Source organism: Oncorhynchus gorbuscha, unplaced genomic scaffold, assembly GCF_021184085.1.
Source record: "Oncorhynchus gorbuscha isolate QuinsamMale2020 ecotype Even-year unplaced genomic scaffold, OgorEven_v1.0 Un_scaffold_4156, whole genome shotgun sequence".
Lineage (NCBI taxonomy): Eukaryota > Metazoa > Chordata > Actinopteri > Salmoniformes > Salmonidae > Oncorhynchus > Oncorhynchus gorbuscha.
The window spans coordinates 1-26,590 of record NW_025748243.1 but is presented as its reverse complement, the minus strand read 5'-3'; the positions used below and the strand labels follow the sequence as shown (position 1 = coordinate 26,590).

Here is a 26,590-nt window from a genome sequence, read left to right as displayed (position 1 = left end):
ACAGTATGGCTGAGGTAATTAAAGAAGACTACCACAGTATGGCTGAGGTAATTAAAGAAGACTACCACAGTATGGCTGAGGTAATTAAAGAAGACTACCACAGTATGGCTGAGGTAATTAAAGAAGACTACCACAGTATGGCTGAGGTAATTAAAGAAGACTACCACAGTATGGCTGAGGTATGGCTGAGGTAATTAAAGAAGACTACCACAGTATGGCTGAGGTAATTAGAGGAGACTACCACAGTATGGCTGAGGTAATTAAAGAAGACTACCACAGTATGGCTGAGGTAATTAAAGAAGACTACCACAGTATGGCTGAGGTAATTAAAGAAGACTACCACAGTATGGCTGAGGTACCACAGTATTAAAGAAGACTACCACAGTATGGCTGAGGTAATTAAGGAGACTACCACAGTATGGCTGAGGGAAGACTACCACAGTATGGCTGAGGTAATTAGAGGAGACTACCACAGTATGGCTGAGGTAATTAATGGCTGAGGTAATTAAAGAAGACTACCACAGTATGGCTGAGGTAATTAAAGAAGACTACCACAGTATGGCTGAGGTAATTAGAGGAGACTACCACAGTATGGCTGAGGTAATTATGGCTGAGGAGACTACCACAGTATGGCTGAGGTAATTAAAGAAGACTACCACAGTATGGCTGAGGTTATTAGAGGAGACTACCACAGTATGGCTGAGGTATGGCTGAGGCACTATTATTAGAGGAGACTACCACAGATGGCTGAGGTAATTAAAGAAGACTACCACAGTATGGCTGAGGTAATTAAAGAAGACTATTAGAGGAGACACAGTATGGCTGAGGTACCACAGTATTAGAGGAGACTACCACAGTATGGCTGAGGTAATTAGAGGAGAACAGACTGACTAGAGGAGAACAGGTAAGAAGCCCCTCAGAATGAGCTTTTTTCATTTAGTGTTTTTGGTGTCTTGACTTTTCCTGGTTTCAGGTTCATGAATATCATCACTTATAGAGATTCATTTAGATTGTCTGTGATTTTCTCTGGGCAGAAAGCCCCTGTCCATTTAGATTGTCTGTGTCAGAAAGCCCCTGGCCTTGTCGTCAAGAGTATCAGTAGCTCAGAGAGCCTTACTGACACTCATTTAGATTGTCTGTGAGGTAAAACGAGGTAGGTTTAAAATTCTGGCTTTTAAATTAACATTTAATTGAGATCTTGTATTGCATTTGTATCTGTCTGTGTGAATGTTACAGTATATGTTTACTAGACATCTTGACTGGTTTGTAAGTTTCCTCAGAAAAATAAAAGGTATTCTAATTTAAACCAGGTGAAACAAGAGATGGACGAGCTGCCTGTCGGGACAAAAATTGAACACTGGTTGAACTCTGTGAAGCCAGAGAGCTACGACCCAGAGATGGGTAACACCAGGGGACCTACAGAGAGCGACCCCAGGACAGAAGCACATCACCTGGGTATCAAGGCAGAGGATGCCCCTCTGTACTTCCAAGATGGAAGGATACGCCTGTGGTCGGCTACCAGCCAGCAGTTCAATCTGACTGCATTCCGGTCCGACCCAGAATGGCGGCCTCGCAACCAGAAGGTCCGCCGGTTTCTGTGGACGGAAGTTCTTCTCCAAAACCACGCTGGAGTTCCCGTATCCACACACAGTACCGGCCGTACTCCTGCGAGGTGTGCCATAAGACCTTCTCCCGGAAAGCCGGCTTGGACGACAAATTCACGATGCGAACGAACGTCCTTTCGTCTGCCCCCAGTGCGGCAGAACCTTCGCATTCAAATCCAACCTGACCCACCACATGCGGTAACACAGTGATGCGCAGCCCTACGTCTGCCCCCAGTACAGCCAAGGCTTCAAGATCTCCGCCCACCTGAAGCGCCACATGACGGCCCACAGTGGGTGTAAACTGTACGTGTGCCCGGAGTGTGGCCAGAGTTACATGAGTCTGAAGTATCACCGGCTGAGCCACACCGGCGAGTGCCCGCTGTCCTGCCCAGAGTGTCCCATGACCTTTGCCGGGCCGCACACCCTTATGATCCACCGGCGACAACACACCGGAGAGACGCCGTTCTCTTGCCAGGACTGTGGGAACCAGTTCAAACAGCGGTGCAAGCTAAAAGACCACGTCAGAAGGAAACACACAGGGGAGAAACCTTACAAATGCTCAGATTGCGACAAATGCTTTGTCACTTCGGCATCCCATAATGCACACATGGTTGTCCACACCAGAGAGAAGCCGTACAAATGCATAGAGTGTGGTATTAGCTACAGTCAGAGTGGGAATCTAACGCAGCACATGAGGAGACACGCAGGGGAGAAACCATACAAATGCTCTGAGTGCGACAAGTGCTTTGTCAATTCTACGTTGCGTAAAGTGCACATGGTTGTCCACACAGGGGAGAAGCCGTACAAATGCACGCAGTGCGGTAAGAGCTACAGTCAAACTGGGTCCCTGAAGAGGCACAGGTGTAAGAAGAAACCCAGGTGAGAGGAACCTCCGGGGTACATCCCAAATGCCACCCTATTCCCTATTAAAGTGCACTATGGCCCACAGGGCTCTGGTCAAAAGTAGTGCACTATATGGAATAGGATGCCATTTGGGACACCGTCCCAGTGTTCTGTGTCGGAACTGGAGAGCAATGGAGTCGATCCTTAAAATGAGCCCAGGTGAAAGGAACCAGGTTATAGGATTCTCCGGTGTTCTGAGTAGGGAAACTGGACTTTGTTTATACAAGACTTAAAAGGGGACAATCTGTGATTGGTACATTCATTTTTGGACTTTTTGGACACGTAGCCATTGATTCTTGAAAAATATCATGTATAACTGCCTCATGAACTTACTGCAGTTAAACTGTCTTACCCCAGTAGAACTCAAAATATAAGATCACCTGACCAGGGAAATCTCTAGGCCTATTCACTCTTCTATCACATATTTAAACCTCAATGAAATCAACCAAATAGGGTTTTTATCCCAGGACTAGGCCCTACTGGTACATAAAGAAGTTGTATTGAAACGGCCCAAATGGTTGACTGATGAATTGAACAGATCAATAAACTGACTTGTTTGACTGTATTGTGTGTATGTGTCTCCATAGTGGCAGCGTTGAGGCTGCTTCTGATTGGTAACACTGGGCAGGGTCAGAGTTCAGCAGGAAACACCATCATTGGCAGAGACCTTCTGAGTGGACTTCTCTATGGTTGCCATGACCACAGATTGTGAGAGTTGGACCGGGCCAGCTGCTACTACCGCTAGAGGGTCAACCGGACGGGCCTCCCGCCACGTCGACCACACCCCGGGCCTCCCGCCACGTCGACCACACCCCGGGCCTCCCGCCACGTCGACCACACCCCGGGCCTCCCGCCACGTCGACCACACCCCGGGCCTCCCGCCACGTCGACCACACCCCGGGCCTCCCGCCACGTCGACCACACCCCGGGCCTCCCGCCTCGTCGACCACACCCCGGGCCTCCCGCCACGTCGACCACACCCCGGGCCTCCCGCCACGTCGACCACACCCCGGGCCTCCCGCCACGTCGACCACACCCCGGGCCTCCCGCCACGTCGACCACACCCCGGGCCTCCCGCCACGTCGACCACACCCCGGGCCTCCCGCCACGTCGACCACACCCCGGGCCTCCCGCCACGTCGACCACACCCCGGGCCTCCCGCCACGTCGACCACACCCCGGGCCTCCCGCCACGTCGACCACACCCCGGGCCTCCCGCCACGCCGACCACACCCCGGGCCTCCCGCCCCGACCACACCCCGGGCCTCCCGCCACCCCGGGCCTCCCGCCACGCCGACCACACCCCGGGCCTCCCGGCCGACCACACCCCGGGCCTCCCGCCACGTCGACCACACCCCGGGCCTCCCCGCCTCCCGCCACGTCGACCACACCCGGGCCTCCCGCCACGTCGACCACACCCCGGGCCTCCCGCCACGTCGACCACACCCCGGGCCTCCCGCCCCGCCACCCCGGGCCTCCCGCCGCCGACCACACCCCGGGCCTCCCGCCACGCCGACCACACCCCGGGCCTCCCGCCCCGCCACCCCGCCTCCCGACCACACCCCGGGCCTCCCGCCACGTCGACCACACCCCGGGCCTCCCGCCACGTCGACCACACCCCGGGCCTCCCGCCACCGACCACACCCCGGGCCTCCCGCCACGTCGACCACACCCCGGGCCTCCCGCCACGTCGACCACACCCCGGGCCTCCCGCCACGTCGACCACACCCCGGGCCTCCCGCCACGTCGACCACACCCCGGGCCTCCCGCCACGTCGACCACACCCCGGGCCTCCCGCCTCGTCGACCACACCCCGGGCCTCCCGCCTCGTCGACCACACCCCGGGCCTCCCGCCACGTCGACCACACCCCGGGTCTTTCCGCCGCTCCAGGATCTCACACGTTCCTGCTGGTGATCAGGGGGTGAGGTTCACAGAGGGATACCCTCATGAGGTGGATCCAGGAGAACTTTAGAGAAGTCTTTAATGTACACCATGGTGCTGTTCACTGGGGGAGACCAGCTAGAGGGGAGACCAGCTAGAGGGGAGACCAGTGGAGGACCTACTGAAGGACAACAGTCAACTGCTACAACTAATCAGTACCTGCAGGGGCAGATATCATTTCTTCAACAACAAGGAGAAAGGTGACCACAGTCACTGAGCTGCTGGAGAAGAGAGAGGAGATGGTGGAAACCACTTCAATGTCAACACACCCAGTAAGGGAGAAAGAAGGGTCTGGTGGTCACCATGGTGATGTTAGTGGCAGTTGGAGCTGTGTTCAAATTGATGGTTGATGACTTATGGAGCAAAATACAAGATGGTGATGTGAAAATCAATACATTATGACTGCATTGAATTACAGAGCTTTGATCTAAGTTTTGGTTCGACTCATTATTGACTTTTATTTACTCCAATTTTATGTGAGTTTAAATGATGGTCATATGTCATAATAAGGAGATACATAATTGTCAAAACATTCTATATAATACATTGTTGTCCAACACATTTGTATGCCGAAGTCAAATTCTGTAACAAATCATGAAATAAATTGATTTTTTTAATGTAAACTAATTATTTAACAAATGAAAAGATCTACAGTGTACAAAACATTAAGAACACCTCTTTCCATGACAGACCAGGTGAAAGCTATGATCCCTTATTGATGTCACATGTTAAACAGTTCAATCAGTGTAGATGAAGGGGAGGAGTCAGGTTAAAGATGAAGGGGAGGAGACAGGTTAAAGATGAAGGGGAGGAGACAGGTTAAAGATGAAGGGGAGGAGACAGGTTAAAGTTGAAGGAGAGGAGACAGGTTAAAGATGAAGGAGAGGAGACAGGTTAAAGATGAAGGGGAGGAGACAGGTTAAAGTTGAAGGAGAGGAGACAGGTTAAAGATGAAGGGGAGGAGTCAGGTTAAAGATGAAGGGTAGGAGACAGGTTAAAGATGAAGGGGAGGAGTCAGGTTAAAGATGAAGGGTAGGAGACAGGTTAAAGATGAAGGGGAGGAGTCAGGTTAAAGATGAAGGGGAGGAGTCAGGTTAAAGATGAAGGGGAGGAGTCAGGTTAAAGATGAAGGGGAGGAGACAGGTTAAAGATGAAGGAGAGGAGACAGGTTAAAGATGAAGGGGAGAGTCAGGTTAAAGATGAAGGGGGGAGACAGGTTAAAGTGAAGGAGAGGAGACAGGTTAAAGATGAAGGGGAGGAGTCAGGTTAAAGATGAAGGGTAGGAGACAGGTTAAAGATGAAGGGGAGGAGAGGTCAGGTTAAAGATGAAGGGTAGGAGACAGGTTAAAGATGAAGGGGAGGAGACAGGTTAAAGATGAAGGGAGGAGACAGGTTAAAGATGAAGGGGAGGAGACAGGTTAAAGATGAAGGGAGGAGTCAGGTTAAAGATGAAGGGGAGGAGTCAGGTTAAAGATGAAGGGGAGGAGACAGGTTAAAGATGAAGGAGAGGAGAAGGTTAAAGAGGAGTCAGGTTAAAGAGGAGACAGGTTAAAGATGAAGGGGAGGAGTCAGGTTAAAGATGAAGGGGAGGAGACAGGTTAAAGATGAAGGAGAGGAGCAGGTTAAAGATGAGGACAGGAGTCAGGTTAAAGATGAAGGGGAGGAGTCAGGTTAAAGATGAAGGGAGGAGACAGGTTAAAGATGAAGGAGAGGAGAACAGGTTAAAGATGAGTGAGGTTAAAGGAAAGAGGAGACAGGTTAAAGATGAGGAGACAGGTTAAAGATGAAGGGGAGAGACAGGTTAAAGATGAAGGGGAGGAGGAGACAGGTTAAAGATGAAGGAGAGGAGACAGGTTAAAGATGAAGGAGAGGAGACAGGTTAAAGATGAAGGAGAGGAGATGAAGGAAGGAGAGGAGACAGGTTAAAGATGTTAAAGATGAAGGGGAGGAGACAGGTTAAAGATGAAAGGGGAGACAGGTTAAAGATGTCAAAACAGGTTAAAGATGAAGGAGAGGAGACAGGTTAAACAGGTTAAAGATGAAGGGGAGGAGACAGGTTAAAGATGAAGGAGAGGAGACAGGTTAAAGATGAAGGAGAGGAGACAGGTTAAAGATGTAGACAAAAGATGAGGAGAGGAGACAGGTTAAAGATGAAGGGGAGGAGTCAGGTTAAAGATGAAGGGGAGGAGACAGGTTAAAGATGAAGGAGAGGAGAAAGGTTAAAGATGAAGGGGAGGAGACAGGTTAAAATGAAGGGGAGGAGTCAGGTTAAAGATGAAGGGAGGAGACAGGTTAAAGATGAAGGAGAGGAGAAAGGTTAAAGATGAAGGGGGGAGACAGGTTAAAGATTAAGGACAGGAGTCAGGTTAAAGATGATGGGGAGGAGTCAGGTTAAAGATGAAGGAGAGGAGACAGGTTAAAGATGAAGGAGAGGAGACAGGTTAAAGATGAAGGAGAGGAGACAGGTTAAAGATGAAGGGGAGGAGTCAGGTTAAAGATGAAGGAGAGGAGACAGGTTAAAGATGAAGGAGAGGAGACAGGTTAAAGATGAAGGAGAGGAGACAGGTTAAAGATGAAGGGGAGGAGTCAGGTTAAAGATGAAGGAGAGGAGACAGGTTAAAGATGAAGGAGAGGAGACAGGTTAAAGATGAAGGAGAGGAGACAGGTTAAAGATGAAGGAGAGGAGACAGGTTAAAGATGAAGGAGAGGAGACAGGTTAAAGATGAAGGAGGAGACAGGTTAAAGATGAAGGGGAGGAGTCAGGTTAAAGATGAAGGAGGAGACAGGTTAAAGATGAAGGAGAGGAGACAGGTTAAAGATGAAGGAGAGGAGACAGGTTAAAGATGAAGGAGAGGAGACAGGTTAAAGATGAAGGGGAGGAGACAGGTTAAAGCTGAAGGGGAGGAGACAGGTTAAAGATGAAGGAGAGGAGACAGGTTAAAGATGAAGGGGAGGAGTCAGGTTAAAGATGAAGGGGAGGAGACAGGTTAAAGATGAAGGAGAGGAGAAAGGTTAAAGATGAAGGGGAGGAGACAGGTTAAAATGAAGGGGAGGAGTCAGGTTAAAGATGAAGGGGAGGAGACAGGTTAAAGATGAAGGAGAGGAGAAAGGTTAAAGATGAAGGGGGGGAGACAGGTTAAAGATTAAGGACAGGAGTCAGGTTAAAGGTGATGGGGAGGAGTCAGGTTAAAGATGAAGGAGAGGAGACAGGTTAAAGATGAAGGAGAGGAGACAGGTTAAAGATGAAGGAGAGGAGACAGGTTAAAGATGAAGGGGAGGAGTCAGGTTAAAGATGAAGGAGAGGAGACAGGTTAAAGATGAAGGAGAGGAGACAGGTTAAAGATGAAGGAGAGGAGACAGGTTGAAGCTGAAGGGGAGGAGTCAGGTTAAAGGTGAAGGGGAGGAGTCAGGTTAAAGATGAAGGAGAGGAGACAGGTTAAAGGTGAAGGGGAGGAGTCAGGTTAAAGATGAAGGGGAGGAGACAGGTTACAGAAGGATGTTTGATCTTTGAGACATGGGTTGTGTGTGCCATTCAGAGGGTGAACGGGCAAGACAACATATTTAAGTGCTTTTGAATGGGGTATGGTAGTAGGTGCCAGGCGCACCGGTTTGTGTCAAGAACTGCAACACTGCTGGGTTTTTTAACGCTCAACAGTTTCCTGTGTGTATCAAGAATGTTCCACCACCCAAAGGACATCCAGCCAACTTGACACAACAGTAGGAAGCAGTGGAGTCAACATGGACCAGCGTCTCTGTGGAGTTCGTGCCCAAATGAATTGAGGCTGTTCTGAGGGCAAAAGTGGTGGCTGGTGGGGGTTCAACTCAATATTAGGAAGGTGTCCTTGATGTTTCGTACACTCAGTTTATACTGTCCCTCTAAGGTTTATGTAGAGGTCATGATTGTAGATCGTACACGCACAGATGAATAGGTGAAACCCATAAGAATGGTTGGTATTGTACATGTATTAAATGGAACGAAATGTCTAATTCCTCCACTCCGCTAGGTGGCAGTAATGGTAATGTGGATATCTTGACCAAGAATAGCAGCAGAAGCAGTCACAACTTCCTTTGATCTGTCTGTTCAGGGTTGCCATGTTCGCAGTTTTGACATTTGGCCAACTTTGAAAATGATGTCACAGGTGAAAATGTATTGGTTGTGGGTTTTTGGGCTACTTCTAAGTTGCACCGCGGTCGCCATGGCATTTCTCTTAAAAAGTAAACACTGGCTGTTGACAAACATTCAGTTGATATACATACGAATATTTTATCCAATGATTGAAATTAAGACCGATCCTCAGTAGCCCATCCCAGCAGGTTACAGGGAAACACAAGCACTTCTTACCTCAAATCGCCAAACTATTCATGTAGAATAAATGAGTATTAATTTGAACTAAGCAATACGCTAAATTGTTCAGTTTACATTTTGCCTCGTCTACTGTAGACTATCTGAAATTAGATGTAGGCCTATCAGGGGCTATAGGCTACCTGCATCTATCTAAGCAAACCATGGCAAAGTTGAATTACAATCATAACCCCAGATTTGAGTTTGTAGCCTTTGCTTATTAAAGTGACAAGGCAATCTCACAAATGGTCAATTTATAACGGTTTGTCATCTTAACATCTGGCTTCATACTAACAGCACAATTGACAGAAAATAGCCAAACATTCAGGTTTATTTTCTCCATCCAAAGTGTTTCTCGCTCAGATTTGTAGATCCTCCGTCCCTGAACATTGTCCAACTTTCATCACTCAAACTCTGTGTATTGATCTATAGTTATGCACAAAAGTGATTTATTTACAATTATAACCCGAGTTCGAGCCCTGAATGCTGGTTGGCTGAAAGCTGTGGTATATCAGACCATATACCATATGGGTATGACAACTTTTACGTTGGTAACCAGTTTATAATAGCAATAAGGCACCCTGGAGGTTTGTAGTATATGTCCAATAAGGTTTTATCCAGGCACTCTGCGTTGCTTCACGCATAACACATTTAGCATGTAGTTACGTCTATGTTCCTTGTTAATAGGCTAATAACGTTATGGGAAAATGGTTTATTACAACTCATCTCTTGATGTGAATATTTTTTTTGTCCTCCCTCAGGTCTTTTGCGCAGGTTTTTCACATGACCTGGCAACCCTGTGTATGGATAACAGTGTTTATTACAAACAGGGATCGTAATTATTTTTCCAGAGATAAATGTATTCGCTTGTCGGACCAACTAGGATCACTCATACTCGCTGAAGATTGCTGCCTCCGTCTCTGCAGGTAGACTGTCCGTTTCTAGACTTGACAGTTAATGCAGTTGTTGTCTCTCCAGGCTGAATCACATCCGGCCGTGATTGGGAGTCCCATAGGGCGGCGCACAATTGGCCCAGCGTCGTCCGGGTTTAGCCTGGGGTAGGCCGTCATTGTAAATAATAATTTGTTCTTAACTGACTTGCCTAGTTAGAAAAATATAATAATTTAGGGCTTCCCTCGTGCCCCTTTTCACCTAATAACGTTAGCAGCTAGCTACTGTAGCTGGCTTCCGACCGGAACATAACCAAACCAAACCACGACCAACAACACATAGACTATACAGCTACAGGTAGCGAGTGGAGTTACAAATTAACTATACTAAACAAGTTAAATGTATTACCTGTGATCAAATATTTTTCACACACATAGCTACGTGTTGCCTACTGTACTTGGACACCTGCTCCCTGCATTTCCCTCTCCAATGGCGAATAGACAAGCCACACAGGCTTTATTTCCTTGTTTGCGATCCGCAGGTCGGGATTTTTTTTCTGGTTCCATGTACATTAAACATGCTATGTTATTGTTGTAAAATCAACAACGAAGATGGTGGTAAATGGGAAAGAATGTTTGTTTTCCCCAATTTATGGGCGTGGTCGATGGTAATTTATTTGTATTACTTGAATATAGACTCGGACAGTTCTGCTCATACAATGAACAAAAATATAAACGCAGTAAACTGTTGGTCCCATGTTTAATTTGCTGAACTATTGTTTACATCACTGTTAGCGAGCATTTCTCCTTAGCCAATATAATCCATCCATTGGACAGGTCTGGCATATCAACAAGCTTATTATGATCATTACACAGGTGCACCTTGTGCTGGGGATAATAAAAGGTCACTCGAAAACATGCTCTTATGTCACACAACACCACAGATGTATCAAGTTTTGAGGGTACGTGCAAATGGTATGCTGACTGCAGGAATGTCCACCAGAGCTGTTGCCAGAAGTTAATGTTCATTTATTTACCGTAAGCCACCGCCAACTTCACTTCAGAGAATTTGGCAGTAGGTCCAACCGGCCTCACTACCACAGACCACATGTATGGCGTTTTTGAGTGGGTCAACGTGGTGAAAAGTGCCCCATGGTGGCGATGGGGTTATGGTATGTGCAGGCATAAGCTATGGACAACGAACACAATTGCATTTTATCGATGGCAATTTGATTGCACAAACATATTGTGACGAGATCCTGAGGCCCATTTTAAAAAAAAATCTAATGTAACCAACGGATGCATATCTGTTTTACCAGTCATGAGAAATCCATAGCTTAGGGCCTAATGAATTGATTTAAATTGACTGATTTCCTCATGTTAATTGTAATTCCGTATTTGGTAGTGAGTGGAAACACCAAGCAGATGCTTCACATGTATACATCTGTCTCATTGTTCCTTCTTCATGAGTCGTAAAACCTGGAAATGGTTCCAATCGTTTTTTCACAATTCATTTTTCCCATCTGGGAATTTAGAACTACTAGATATAAGGTCAGTGTTTCGTGTAGGTTTACCCTGGCGTGACATTTTGATAACAACGGTCTTTCGGACAAGATAACTTTTATCAATAATTAGCATAGCACATTTTGGGGAGTAAATTGAGGTGAATATAGTGATAAAAGTCCCCTTGTCCAAGAGAGAATTCCAAGGCTATCAAAACGTCAGGCCAAGGTAAGAGTACACCAAACACACAATTCATTTGAATGTGAGAAATTAATGGCGGAAAAACCTTTGTAACCATTTCCGTGTTTTTATGGCCATTATGACACATCCACTGTGGTGGACGATTCCGAGCCCAACAAAAACGTATTGCAACCTATGTGTTGTGATGATTGCATTGTTTGCTCTAGAACCTGTTAGGTCATAAGCCTTGCCTCAATAAGAAGACAGTGGCAGAATATTCAACCACACCTTTGTTTCATCACAAAACCATTCACAAGTCCACAAAGCATATTGCATCTAACAAACTCTTACTTGACCTACAGCATGGTCAAGCAAATGAATGTCTCCCACATTTTCAAACTACTAAACAACTACTGAATTTAGAACCACGGAGAGTTACCGCAAGTCGCAAAGAAAACAGGAGCTGCCTCCACTATTCCAGCACCAGGTCAACATCATCAAATCACGTGTGCTTATTAGTCTAGGACAGTGACAATAAAAGGTATTGAAAAACCATTTAGTTCAATCAACGTAAGCTAAATATGATGTGGCAGTCCATGGTTCTGCTTTGTGTGTGCGATCATGCAAGTAGAAAAAACATGTTGACTCTCCCCACTTCTAGAGGACAATGCCTTCCTCTTCTTTTTCCATGTTGATGAAACGGTCTATGACGGTCATACAGTAAACACTGTCATTTGTTGTTGTCATGTGCTACCTGGCTAAAATGCTGGCTCATCATCCTAACTTCCTTTCATGGGCAATGTTAGCTAGTTAACATTAGCCTTCTACATCTAGCTACATATTGAACTTCCATCCTTATAATCATTGGCCAGTATGGAGAATTAAGTAAAACCACAAGTCCAAATCCCTATCTCCATCCATGTATAATTTAGGAAAAGGCCAATTTTATCGAGCTAGCTAGAATACCGAAGGACAACAACACAACGAGATGCAACAATTCATGTTGTTCCTGTCAATTACTTAATTCTCTTGATGTGATAGGACTGAAGCCAAATCCAAACTGGCATCCCGTGACCCTTTGTTTTGGTGTGCCAGGACCATTCACAGCTGAGCTCACTCAGTTTAGCTCAATGCTGATTGGCTACTATTTTATACTTTTTCTTTATCACGGGAGGCCAAATGCTTGCTGGCTTCCCTTGCATTCAGCAACGGCAAGCATCAATGTCATAGTCTTTCTGAGCAGACAGCATCAGATAGATGGCCTACACATACAGAGATCCCTTGCATTCAGCTACGGCCAGCATCAATGTCATAGTCTTTCTGAGCAGACAGCATCAGATAGATGGCCTACACATACAGGGACAGGGGGGCACTGTTTCGCTTGCTCGGATGCTTTCTCGGGTGAGATACATTCAGCCTCTTGCAAATTGAAGGAAAATTATGAAAAGACAAAGCTAAAATATTTTTTTTGTTTTTCCTCTGTCAATTTTTTAGGCTGGTTTCCCTTGGCAACCATGAAAACACACCACTGCATGTGTCTATACTTAGATTTAATTGTGTCCGGAATCCCTTTTCCCAAGTTGTATTCAAATGCCAGCATGCATTCTGCAGTGGACCAGGCAAAATATGATAATTACACAACAACATGTTGGCAGTAGCTAAATACTATAGCTAACCTCTGGCGCTAACCATCACGCTAGAAAGCAAAGCTAAAGCGATTGTAAACGGTTACTGTAGCCAAACATGTTTCATTCTAAATATTAGCTAGCTGGCTAGCATTTGGCAAGCAAACATTTCTCATACGGTAGGCATGTATTCCACAGATAAATAAGAAGAGGCAGGGGTGACAAAAGTAGCTAGTTAGCCAGTGTTTATTCACCCCCACCTGTTGGGCAATCTTTTCCCGCAGTCCTGTTAACGACGGTGAAGGCAAGTGTTCGGCAGGTGGGAGCGAAGGACACTGTAGAGTGTTCAAACATTATTTCATTCAATGTTTATGACAAAATGTTCAATAGAGAATTTGCATCAGAAAAACAATAGTCTGAATTCTATGTCTCTACCATATACAGTGCCTTCGGAAATTATTCAGACCCCTTGATGTTTTACAAATGTTGTTAGGTTACAGCCTTATTCTAAAATTGATTACACCGTTTTCAATCTACACACAATACCCCATAATGACTAAGGTATGATGCTACAAGCTTGGCACACCTGTATTTATTGTTGCTGTAGAGATGGTTGTCCTTCTGGAAGGTTCTCCCATCTCCACAGAGGAACTCTAAAGCTCTGTCAGGTGACCATCCCTGACCAAGGCCCTTCTCCCCAGATTGCTCAGTTTGGCCAGGCGGCCAGCTCTAGGAAGAATCTTGGTGGTTTCAAATCTTCCATTTTAAAAATGATGGAGGCCACTGTGTTCTTGGGGACCTTCAATGCTGCATAAATGTTTTGGTACCCTTCCCCAGATCTGTGCCTCGACACAATCCTGTCTCGGAGCTCTAAAGACAATTCATTCAACCTCATGGCTTGGTTTTTGCTCTGACAGGCACTGTCAACTGTGGGACCTTATATAGACAGGTGCCTTTACAAATAATGTCCAATCAATTGAATTTACCACAGGTGGACTCCAATCAAATTGTAGAAACATCGAGGATGATCAATGGAAACAGGATGCACCTGAGCTCAATTTCGAGTCTCAGAGCAAAGGGTCTGAATACTTTTGTAAATATATTATTATTTTTTTGCAAACATTTCTAAAAACCTGTTTTTGCTTTGTCATTATTGGGTATTGTGTGTAGATGGCTGAGGGTTTTAGTATTTATATTTTTCAATTTAGAGTAAGGATTTAATGTAACAAAAGGTGGACAATTCAAGGGGTCTGAATACATTCTGAAGGCACTGTGTATGTACAGCAATAGTTGAATAAGATGTACTTGACTAGAATATACTGCACTTATGAAATGGGTAAAACAGTATGTAAACATTATTGAAGTGACCAGTGTTCCATGTCTATATACATAGGGCAGCAGCCTCTAAGGTGCAGGGATGAGTAATTGGGTGATAGTCAGCTATTGAGAGCGACTTAAGTTCAGGGCAGGATACTGGATAGAGGCCTGCTAAAGATAGCTATTTAAAAGTCTGATGGCCATGAGATAGAAGCTATTTTTCAATCTTTCGGTCCCAGCTTTGATGCACCTGAATGGACCTCACCTTCTGGATAATAGCGGGCGAATAGGCCTTGGATTCCCTTATTCTGATTTTGTCCATTTGAATTTGTCTAGTTGATATTCTTCTTTATTCTTACATGTCTCTCCATTACTTCTTACAGATGATGGCCAGCTCTGTCTTATAAGGAGAAGACAAGCCATCACAGTCACCCAAATGGCACCAGCCTAGAGCTGTCTTATAAGGAGAAGACAAGCCATCACAGTTACCCACATGGCACCAGCCTAGAGCTGTCTTATAAGGAGAAGACAAGCCATCACAGTTACCCACATGGCACCAGCCTAGAGCTGTCTTATAAGGAGAAGACAAGTCATCACAGTTACCCACATGGCACCAGCCTAGAGCTGTCTTATAAGGAGAAGACAAGCCATCACAGTTACCCACATGGCACCAGCCTAGAGCTATAAGACCCTGGAGGTTTGAAACATTTACTGATATGAAGGCTGTTAGTTTAACAGAACAAGTTTCTCTGCCCAGGTTAACTACATCAACTTAAAATGGAGGAAGGAGATTCTCTGCATAGCGTTAACCTGAATCAACTCAAGATGGAGGAAGGAAATTCTCTGCATAGCGTTAACCTGAATCAACTCAAGATGGAGGAAGGAGATTCTCTGCATAGCGTTAACCTGAATCAACTCAAGATGGAGGAAGGAGATTCTCTGCATAGCGTTAACCTGAATCAACTCAAGATGGAGGAAGGAGATTCTCTGCACAGCGTTAACCTGAATCAACTCAAGATGGAGGAAGGAGATTCTCTGCATAGCGTTAACCTGAATCAACTCAAGATGGAGGAAGGAGATTCTCTGCATAGCGTTAACCTGAATCAACTCAAGATGGAGGAAGGAGATTCTCTGCACAGCGTTAACCTGAATCAACTCAAGATGGAGGAAGGAGATTCTCTGCACAGCGTTAACCTGAATCAACTCAAGATGGAGGAAGGAGATTCTCTGCATAGCGTTAACCTGAATCAACTCAAGATGGAGGAAGGAGATTCTCTGCACAGCGTTAACCTGAATCAACTCAAGATGGAGGAAGGAGATTCTCTGCATAGCGTTAACCTGAATCAACTCAAGATGGAGGAAGGAGATTCTCTGCACAGCGTTAACCTGAATCAACTCAAGATGGAGGAAGGAGATTCTCTGCACAGCGTTAACCTGAATCAACTCAAGATGGAGGAAGGAGATTCTCTGCATAGCGTTAACCTGAATCAACTCAAAATGTCCACTGCTGTTTCTTTACCCATCTTAAGACTCCACAGACTGACAAAGGATCAACTGTCTCTCTGTGCTCCCAGACTTAACCAGAACAACCCGAAGAAGAACAACAAACCAGGTAGAAAACCAACGAAGAAGAAAAACACCACCAGCAGAGGAAAGAACCAATCCACAGGAAATGGACACAACTCTGCTGACAACAAAAGTGTTTCTAGCCAGGTATCACTAGTGTCTAGACATCAGCACTGCCCGAAGGGAAGCAAAAATAAACCCAAGATCATTCTCAAACTCTCCCGCTCCATCTTGAGGCCTGACGCAGCAAAACAAGAGGTGGGTTTAAACTTGTAGCTTTTAAATTAAAATGTAATTGAGATCTTTTATACCAGTTGTATCTGTGTGAATTTTGCAGCTTCAGTTCATTCGGAAAGTACTCAACTTTTTCCACATTGTTTTAATTTTTCCACATATTTTTTTTTTATCAATCTACACACGATACCCCATAATGACAAAGCAAAACAGGTTGTTAGAAAGGTTTATCAATCTACACACGATACCCCATAATGACAAAGCAAAACAGGTTTTTAGAAATGTTTTCAAAGTATACAGAAGCTTTGCTATGAGACTCAAAATTGTGCTCAGGTCCATTCTGTTTCCCTTGATCATCCTTGATATGTTTCTACAACTTGATTGGAGTCCATCTGTGGTGAATTCAATTGATTGGACATGATTCCCACAGTTGACAGTGTATGTCAGAGATAAAACCAAGCCATAAGGTCGAAGGAATTGTCCGTAGAGCTCCGAGACAGGATTGTGTTGAGGCACCGATCTGGGGAAGGGTACCAAAAAATGTCTGCAGCATTGAAGGTCCCCAAGAACACAGTTGCCTCCATCATTTTTAAATGAAAGACATTTGGAACCACCAAGAGTCCTGACCAGGAAGCCGATGGTCACTCGGACAGAGCTCCAGAGTTCCTCTGTGGAGATGGTTGTCCTCCTGGAAGGTTCGTCCGTCTCTGCAGCACTCCACGAACCAGGCCTTTATGGTAAAGAGGCCAGATGGAAGCCACCCTCAGTAAAAGGCACATGACAGCCTGCTTGGAGTTTGCCAAAAGGCACCTAAAGGACTCTGACCATGAAAAACAAGATTCTCTGGTCTGATGAAACCAAGATTAAACTATTTTGGCCTGAATGCCAAGCGTCACATCTGGAGGAAATCTGGCACCATCTCTACTGTGAAGCATGGTGGTGGCAGCATCATACTGTGGGGATGCTTTTTAACGGCAGGGACTGGGAAACTAGTCAGGATCGAGGCAAAGATGAACAGAGCAAAGTACAGAGAGATCCTTGATGAAAACCTGCTCCAGAGCACTCAGGACCTCAGACTGAGGCGAAGGTTCACCTTCCAACAGGAAAACCACCCGAAGCTCACAGCCAAGACACCACAGGAGTGGCTTCGGGACAAGTTTCTGAATGACCTTGAGTGGCTCATCCAGAGCCCGGACTTGAACCCGATTGAACATCTCTGGAGAGACCTGAAAATAACAGTGTAGCAACTCTCCCCATCCAACCTGACAGAGCTTGAGAGGATCTGCAGAGAAGAATGGGGAGAAACTCCCCAAATACAGGTGTGCCAAGCTTGTAGCGTCATACCCAAGAAGACTCAAGGCTGTAATCACTGCCAAAGGTGCTTCAATAAAGCACTGAGTAAAGGATCTGAATACTTACGTAAATGTGATAGTTTTTTACTTTTTAATACATTTAAAAATTTTTTTTTTTTACAGTTTTTGCTTTGTCATTATTGGTTATTGTTTATAGATTGAGGGGGTGAGGGGTGAGGGGTTTATTTAATCCATTTTAGAACGAGGCTAATGTAAGATTGAGGAAAAAGTCAAGGGGTCTGAATACTCTCCGGATGCACTGTATATATTTACTAGATATCTTAACGTAGTTTCCTCTGAAGTTTCCTCTGGGAAAATAAAGCTCTTTTATTCTAAACCAGGTGAAACAAGAGATGGACGAGCTGCCTATCGGGACAAGAAGTGATGAACACTGGTTGAACTCTGTGAAGCCAGAGAGCTACGACCCAGAGATGGGTAACACCAGGGGACCTACAGAGAGCGACCCCAGGACAGATGCACATCACCTGGGTATCAAGACGGAGGATGCCCCCCTGTACCACCAGGATGGAGGGAGGCGGCTGCAGTCGTCTACCGTTCAGCCATTCAATCCGGCTGCGTTGCGTTCTGACCTGGAATATTGTCCTCACAACCAGAAGGTCCCCAAGTTCCCGTGTCCAGACTGCGGCCAGAAGTTCTTCTCCAAAATTCAGTTTAAGTTTCATTCCCGGAGCCACTCACAGTACCGGCCGCACTCCTGTGAGGTGTGTCATAAAACCTTCTCCCGGAAAGGCAGTCTAGACGAGCACCGACCAATCCACGAGGCGGAACGCCCCTTCGCCTGCCTCCAATGCGGCAGGACCTTCACGTTCAAATCCAACCTGACCCGGCACATGCGGTTCCACAGCGACGCGCGGCCCTACGTCTGCCCCCAGTGCGGCCAAAGCTTCAAAATCTCCGACCACCTGAAGAGCCACATGACGGCCCACAGCGGGAATAAACCGTACTTGTGCCCGGAGTGCGGCCAGAGTTTTGTCCGTTACATTAGTCTGAAGTATCACCGGCTGAGCCACACCGGCGAGCGCCCGCTGTCCTGCCCAGAGTGTCCCATGACCTTTGCCCGGCCGCACACCCTTATGATCCACCGGCGACAACACAGCAGGAAAACGCTGTTCTCTTGCCAGGACTGTGGGAAGCAGTTCAACGAGGGGTACCAACTGAAAGACCACGTTACAATGAAACACACAGGGGAGAAACCATACAAATGCTCAGAGTGTGACAAGTGCTTCATCACTTCGGCGTCTCGTAAAGTGCACATGGTTGTCCACACAGGAGAGAAGCCGTACAAATGCACAGAGTGCTGTAGGAGATACAGTCAGAGTGGGCATCTAGCGCAGCACATGAGGAGACACACAGGGGAGAAACCATACAAATGCGCCGAGTGTGACAAGTGCTTCATCACTTCAGCGTCTCGTAAAGTGCACATGGTTGTCCACACAGGAGAGAAGCCGTACAAATGCACAGAGTGCTGTAGGAGCTACAGTCAGAGTGGGTCCCTGAAGAGGCACAAGTGTGAGCAGCAAACCAGGTGAAAGGAACCTACGCCCCAAATGGCACCCTACTCTCTAAATTGTGCACTAGGGACCATAGGATTCTGGTCAAAAGTAGAGCACTGAATAGGGTGCCATTTGGCACACAGCCCCAGTGTTCTGAGTGTAGGAACTGGAGAGAAGTGGGAAGTGGGTCCTTAAAGCAGTACAGCTGTCAGCAGCCACGTAGGTGAGAGGGTTCTCAGGGGTTTTGACGAGGGGAACTGGACTTTGTTCACACAGACACCTAGCTGCGTTCCCTATTCCCTAATATAGTGCACTACTTTATGACCAAATAAACCTACAGCTCTGATCAAAAGTAGTGTTGTTTCCCCTCCCCGTGTTACTGTTCCCCCCTCCCCGCGTTACTGGTCCCCTCCCCGCGATACTGTTCCCCCATCCCCGTGATACTGTTCCCCCATCCCCGTGTTACTGGTCCCCTCCCCGTGTTACTGGTCCCCTCCCCGCGATACTGTTCCCCCTCCCCGCGATACTGTTCCCCCTCCCCGCGATACTGTTCCCCCCCTCCCCGTGTTACTGTTCCCCCTCCCCGTGTTACTGTTCCCCCCTCCCTGTGTTACTGGTCCCCCCCTCCCCGCGTTACTGTTTCCATTCCTCTCTTTGCAGAACAAAAATGTAGTGCACTATACAGGAAATAGGATGCCATTTCAAACACACCCCTCTGTTTTGTAAAAGCTACCCGACATTCATAGTTCCCCTGAAGTCTAAAAGAGAATCACCTTGTCCCTTATTTGCAACACTTCCAGGTGATATTGTTGTGACGAAAAGCCCACTCGTCTTAGAGCCTCTGCCTTCTGTGAGTCTCCCTATAAATTAGAGGACTTACTAAACATAAATGAGATCAAGTTCTCCAAGGCAGGGCCACGCCAAGTTGGACGAATGATCTAATCTCCTTGGAAACCAAACCCCAGATCGAGGAAGCCTTCTCCTACTCCGACAGAAGAGTTTCCAGAGAGGAGCTCACTGTTGTTCATTCAAGACCACGGACTAAGTTCGCTATACATCCTGCGGGGTTAGAGAAATAATTACATTAACTCTCATAGACTTTAGGCCTACTTTCCTGGACTGATAACTACACTGAACAAAAATATAAATGCAACATGTAAAGTGTTGGTCTCATGTTTCATGAGCTGAAATAAAAGATCCCATTTTTCCTATACGCACAAAAAGCTTATTTCTCTCAAATGTTGTGCTCAAATTTGTTTACCTCCCTGTTAGTGAACATTTCTCCTTTGCCACGATAATCCATCCACCTGACAGGTGTGGCATATCAAGAAGCTGATTAAACTGCACAATCATTACACAGGTGCACCTTGTGCTGGGGAAAATAAAAGGCCACTCTAAAATGTACACTTTTGTTCCACAACACAGATGTCTCAAGTTTTTGAGGGCTTGTGCAATTGACATGCTGACTGCAGGAATGTCCATCAGAGCTTTTGCCAGATAATTGAATGCTAATTTCTCTACCATAAGCCACCTCCAATGGCATATTAGAGAATTTTACAGTACTCGCAACCAGCCTCACAACCGCAGACCACGTGTATGGCATTATGTGGGCGAGCGGTTTGCTGATGTCAACATTGACAGAGTGCCCCGTGGTGGCGGTGGGGTTATGATACGGGCAGGCAAGCTATGGACAACGAACACAATTGCATTTATTTGAATGCACAGATATACCGTGATGAGATCCTGACGCCCATTTTCATTCCATTTATCTGTCACCATCACCTCCTGTCTCAGCATGTTAATGCACAGCCTTATGTCGCAAGGATCTGTATACAAGTCCTGGAAGCTGAACATTTCCCAGTTCTTCCATAGCCTGCATACTCACCAGACATGTCACCCATTGAGCATGTTTGGGATGCTCTGGATTGACCGTGTCCGACAGCCTGTTTCAGTTTCCGCCAATATCCAGCAACTTCGCAGAGCCTTTGAAGAGAAGTGGGACAACATTCCACAGGCCACAATCAACATTCCACAGGCCACAATCAACAGCCTGATCAACTCTATGTGAAGGAGATGTTTCACGCTGCAGGAGGCAAATAATGATCACACCAGATACTGTTCCTCATCCATCCAGGCCCCTACCTTTTTTTTAAAGGTATCTATTCCCAGTCATGTGAAATCCATAGATTAGGGCCCAATTAATTTATTTCAATTGACTGATTTCGTTATATGAACTGTATCTCAGTAAAATATTTGAAATTGTTGCATGTTGCGTTTGATATTTTTGTTCAGTAAAAGAGCCAAGAGGGGAAGATGTGAGGTATCACTCCTTTGGCTGTGAGCTATTTCCAGCCCCCTGGCCTCAGCTCCACGAGAAAGAGAGACCACCATCCTCCAAGCACTTATCCCATCCTGACGGAATCCCACTGAGAGGCAACATCGACGTACAATGAATTTCCCTGTTGCATTATTCCTGTTCTATGAAAGTGGCGTTGTGTGTAAGACGGCAGGTCTAATTTACCAACCCGTGATCCATACTGTCTCTGCATTGTCCACATTCAGATGTGGTCTGATAGCCTGGTCCCACTGGCGATTTCTGGGTGACAAAACGAGCATTTCACGGTTGTGAAAGCATGTGTTGGTGGAGCCTCTCATATTTCCCTCTCAATTGATAAGACCATCTCGTCCTCAAAAGTCTTGTGAATTTATGTGCTGTTGTATTTGCTGAGTTGGGTCCGGAAGTGAATTGACCTGTGGAGATGATCCCTAGACAACTGTGCTGTATCTTGTATACCATGCCTCTAGATCGTATCTGTTAACTATTGCATTTTACAACTTATTTAGTCTAGTAAATAAAATCTTGAATTCATTATTTGTGGCATTGAGTTAATTTGCAAGACATTGGGTTCTTGGACGTTTTAGAGCTCGACAACCGTTCAGAATGAGAACATAATCAATTGACTGTTGATTAACACTGTTGATGATAGAGGATTAGATGGTATACCGGTTAATGATAACTACTGATCGAGGTCATTCAGTCTCTATTAAAACCCTTAATGGTGCCCCTCTTAGATTCATTTGGACAGGACTACCACATGAGTTCAATTAGATCAAATCATCTTGAATATCCATAGCCAGAAGTCACAACAGTTGCCGAGGTCGGAGGGGCAGACAGCAAGGTTTATGCAAACCCCCACTGTTGCCAACCCCCACTGTTTCCAACCCCCACTGTTGCCAACCCCCACTGTTGCAAACCCCCACTGTTGCAAACCCCCACTGTTGCAAACCCCCACTGTTGCAAACCCCCACTGTTGCAAACCCCCACTGTTGCAAACCCCCACTGTTGCCAAACCCCACTGTTGCCAACCCCCACTGTTGCATACCCCCACTGTTGCCAACCCCCACTGTTGCAAACCCCCACTGTTGCAAACCCCCACTGTTGCCAACCCCACTGTTGCAAACCCCCACTGTTGCAAACCCCCACTGTTGCCAACCCCCACTGTTGCCAACCCCCACTGTTGCCAACCCCACTGTTGCAACCCCCACTGTTGCAAACCCCCACTGTTGCAAACCCCCACTGTTGCAAACCCCCACTGTTACAAACCCCCACTGTTGCAAACCCCCACTGTTGCAAACCCCCACTGTTGCAAACCCCCACTGTTGCAAACCAAATGTCTGGGCTAGAAGCAAAGGGAAATAATGTCTTGGTGCTTTTTCTCCAAGTGGAGATCAGGTTTATGAATTGCCTGGCTGGACTGATGGGAGGGGACAGTGGATATGTGTCTTCCATACTCTTATCACCTTTGGACTCTTAATCAATAGTCTTGTTGTGATAAGGACCAATGAATAACAAATGGTTCAACTGCACTTACGACACCTGAAGGAGCGTCCGGTTCGATTGGAGAGATTCTACATTAAAAATCGAAGAAACCCACAGAAAAAAAGGTCAGAAAATATCTTGAAACTAAACAGGAAGTTACCAACGTATACTATGCCACAGGAGGTTGGTGGCACCTTAATTTGTCCAGGTGGAAAGGACAGTGTGGCGCGCAGTAGAGATCATCTGTGGATCTGTTGAGGTGGTATCTGAGTTGAAGTGGGTCCAAAGTGTCTTGGATAATGGTGTTGATGTGAGCCATGACAAGCCTTCCAAAACATGTCATGGCTATAGATGTGAATGCTACTGGGCAATATGGCTATAGATGTGAATGCTACTGGGCAATATGGCTATAGATGTGAATGCTACTGGGCAACATGGCTATAGATGTGAATGCTACTGGGCAATATGGCTATAGATGTGAATGCTACTGGGCAACATGGCTATAGATGTGAATGCTACTGGGCAACATGGCTATAGATGTGAATGCTACTGGGCAATATGGCTATAGATGTGAATGCTACTGGGCAACATGGCTATAGATGTGAATGCTACTGGGCAATATGGCTATAGATGTGAATGCTACTGGGCAATATGGCTATAGATGTGAATGCTACTGGGCAACATGGCTATAGCTGTGAATGCTACTGGGCAACATGGCTATAGATGTGAATGCTACTGGGCAATATGGCTATAGATGTGAATGCTACTGGGCAATATGGCTATAGATGTGAATGCTAATGGGCAATATGGCTATAGATGTGAATGCTAATGGGCAATATGGCTATAGATGTGAATGCTACTGGGCAACATGGCTATAGATGTGAATGCTACTGGGCAACATGGCTATAGATGTGAATGCTACTGGGCAACATGGCTATAGATGTGAATGCTAATGGGCAACATGGCTATAGATGTGAATGCTACTGGGCAATATGGCTATAGATGTGAATGCTACTGGGCAATATGGCTATAGATGTGAATGCTACTGGGCAATATGGCTATAGATGTGAATGCTACTGGGCAATATGGCTATAGATGTGAATGCTACTGGGCAATATGGCTATAGATGTGAATGCTAATGGGCAATATGGCTATAGATGTGAATGCTACTGGGCAATATGGCTATAGATGTGAATGCTACTGGGCAACATGGCTGTAGATGTGAATGCTACTGGGCAATAGTCATTTAGGTTACCTTTTTTGGGCAGAGGGACTATGGTGGTTTGCCTGAAACATGTAGGTATTTCAGACTGCGTCAGAGAGAGGTTGACATGTAAGATTCTTGCAAGCGGCGTGCTCTGAGTATATGTCCTTGTAATCCGTATGTATGAGAGTAGTGGATTACATCAGAATGGTACGGCTGTATGAGAGTAGTGGATTACATCAGAATGGTACGGCTGTATGAGAGTAGTGGATTACATCAGAATGGTACGGCTGTATGAGAGTATGCTATTCAGTGATGCGGCCAACCTTGTAGACCCAGTCAATTCTACGGCCTCAGTACCGGCAGCCGAACAAGAAAGGTTTTTCTTTGAATTGCAGGCTTGTTTTCGAATTGCTGTGCGTTTTGTTGCCAACCTATTTTGCTACCTGACAACTTTACGGGTTTCACTTTTTAATTACCGTTCATATATTTATTTTTTCCTCGACTTTTTCACTCCGGACGCTTTATCTGGACACGATTCGTCAGGACCTCCAACAGCCGAAGCTAAGTAGTAACATTAACATGATGCCTTCTAATTGCAGCCGCTGTGCTCGCCTTACGGCGAGGATAGCTGTACTGCAAGCCCAGCTTCAGACGCAATCGTTAGGCAAGGGTAATTTCAGTGTAGGAAAGGATGAAACAGCGTCTGTGCCACCAGTAAGTACAGATAGTAGTATAAATCCCCTGGCACAGTCCCCGCAGCCGGACAACTTTCTCACGGTTTCTGGAAGGAAATGCTGTAGGAACGCTCAACCGGTGTCGCTCATTCAGCAGACAGAAACTTTCAACCGGTTCTCCCCATTAAGCAGCGGGTCGGTGTCAGAGGCCGAGTCTTCTCTGGTCTCTACTCCTCCCGTTACGGGGTCTGAGACGCCGAAGCTTCCCACCATTAGCTCTGACAAATTGAAAACTCTAGTCATTGGCGACTCCATTACCCGCAGTATTAGACTTAAAGCGAATCATCCAGCGATCATACACTGTTTACCCGGGGCAGGGCTACCGACGTTAAGGCTAATCTGAAGATGGTGCTGGCTAAAGCTAAAACTGGCGAGTGTAGAGAGTATAGAGATATTGTTATCCACGTCGGCACCAACGATGTTAGGATGAAACAGTCAGAGATCACCAAGCGCAACATAGCTTCTGCGTGCATATCAGCTAGAAAGATGTGTCGGCATCGAGTAATTGTCTCTGGCCCCCTCCCAGTTAGGGGAGTGATGAGCTCTACAGCAGAGTCTCACAACTCAATCGCTGGTTGAAAACTGTTTTCTGCCCCTCCCAAAAGATAGAATTTGTAGATAATTGGCCCTCTTTCTGGGACTCGCCCACAAACAGGAACAAGCCTGACCTGCTGAGGAGTGACGGACTCCATCCTAGCTGGAGGGGTGCTCTCATCTTATCTGCCAACATAGACAGGGCTCTAACTCCTCTAGCTCCACAATGAAATAGGGTGCAGGCCAGGCAGCAGGCTATTAGCCAGCCTGCCAGCATAGTGGAGTCTGCCACTAGCATAGTTAGTGTAGTCAGCTCAGCTATCACCATTGAGACCGTGTCTGTGCCTCGACCTGGGTTGGGCAAAACTAAACATGGCGGTGTTCGCCTTAGCAATCTCACTAGGATAAAGACCACCTCCATTCCTGTCATTACTGAAAGAGATCATGATACCTCACATCTCAAAATAGGGCTACTTAATGTTAGATCCCTTACTTCAAAGGCAACTATAGTCAATGAACTAATCACTGATCATAATCTTGATGTGATTGGCCTGACTGAAACATGGCTTAAGCCTGATGAATTTACTGTGTTAAATGAGGCCTCACCTCCTGGCTACACTAGTGACCATATCCCCCGTGCATCCCGCAAAGGCGGAGGTGTTGCTAACATTTACGATAGCAAATTTCAATTTACCAAAAAAAAAATGACGTTTTCGTCTTTTGAGCTTCTAGTCATGAAATCTATGCAGCCTACTCAATCACTTTTTATAGCTACTGTTTACAGGCCTCCTGGGCCATATACAGCGTTTCTCACTGAGTTCCCTGAATTCCTATCAGACCTTGTAGTCATTGCAGATAATATTCTAATCTTTGGTGACTTTAATATTCACATGGAAAAGTCCACAGACCCACTCCAAAAGGCTTTTGGAGCCATCATCGACTCAGTGGGTTTTGTCCAACATGTCTCTGGACCCACTCACTCTCACAGTCATATGCTGGACCTAGTTTTGTCCCATGGAATAAATGTTGTGGATCTTAATGTTTTTCCTCATAATCCTGGACTATCAGACCACCATTTTATTACGTTTGCAATTGCAACAAATAATCTGCTCAGACCCCAACCAAGGAACATCAAAAGTCGTGCTATAAATTCACAGACAACACAAAGATTCCTTGATGCCCTTCCAGACTCCCTCTGCCTACCCAAGGACGCCAGAGGACAAAAATCCGTTAACCACCTAACTGAGGATCTCAATTTAACCTTGCGCAATACCCTAGATGCAGTTGCACCCCTAAAAACTAAAAAAATGTCTCATAAGAAACT

The 26,590-nt window shown here is 46.1% G+C and overlaps 2 protein-coding genes across 3 annotated transcripts; both read left to right on the top strand.

Annotated features, from left to right (window-relative positions):
* Positions 1 to 1,322: 1,322 nt before the first annotated feature.
* LOC124028434 (zinc finger protein 239-like) lies at positions 1,323 to 2,487 on the top strand. The gene is made up of 2 exons (XM_046340484.1): positions 1,323 to 1,672; positions 1,812 to 2,487. The coding sequence occupies exons 1-2, from the start codon at positions 1,323 to 1,325 to the stop codon at positions 2,485 to 2,487; spliced, it is 1,026 nt and encodes a 341-aa protein (XP_046196440.1).
* A 7,076-nt stretch (positions 2,488 to 9,563) lies between these two features.
* LOC124028436 (zinc finger protein 300-like) lies at positions 9,564 to 20,218 on the top strand. Of its 2 annotated transcripts, none has more exons than XM_046340486.1 (3): positions 9,564 to 9,716; positions 14,689 to 16,129; positions 17,799 to 20,218. In XM_046340486.1, the coding sequence occupies exons 2-3, from the start codon at positions 15,083 to 15,085 to the stop codon at positions 19,005 to 19,007; spliced, it is 2,256 nt and encodes a 751-aa protein (XP_046196442.1). In that variant the 5' UTR covers positions 9,564 to 9,716; positions 14,689 to 15,082; the 3' UTR covers positions 19,008 to 20,218. The 2 variants fall into 2 exon arrangements, with proteins under 2 accessions (XP_046196442.1, XP_046196443.1); XM_046340487.1 differs by lacking the exon at positions 9,564 to 9,716 and adding an exon at positions 9,792 to 10,348.
* Positions 20,219 to 26,590: the final 6,372 nt, after the last annotated feature.

Excerpts from the sequence above, each read along its gene's own strand:
- LOC124028434 (XM_046340484.1), top strand. The coding sequence starts at position 1,323 with ATGGACGAGCTGCCTGTCGGGACAAAAATTGAACACTGGTTGAACTCT. Across the intron at positions 1,673-1,811 it reads ACCGGCCGTACTCCTGCGAG|TGATGCGCAGCCCTACGTCT; the intron begins GTGTGCCATAAG and ends GCGGTAACACAG.
- LOC124028436 (XM_046340486.1), top strand. The coding sequence starts at position 15,083 with ATGGAGGAAGGAGATTCTCTGCATAGCGTTAACCTGAATCAACTCAAG. Across the intron at positions 16,130-17,798 it reads CTGACGCAGCAAAACAAGAG|GTGAAACAAGAGATGGACGA; the intron begins GTGGGTTTAAAC and ends ATTCTAAACCAG.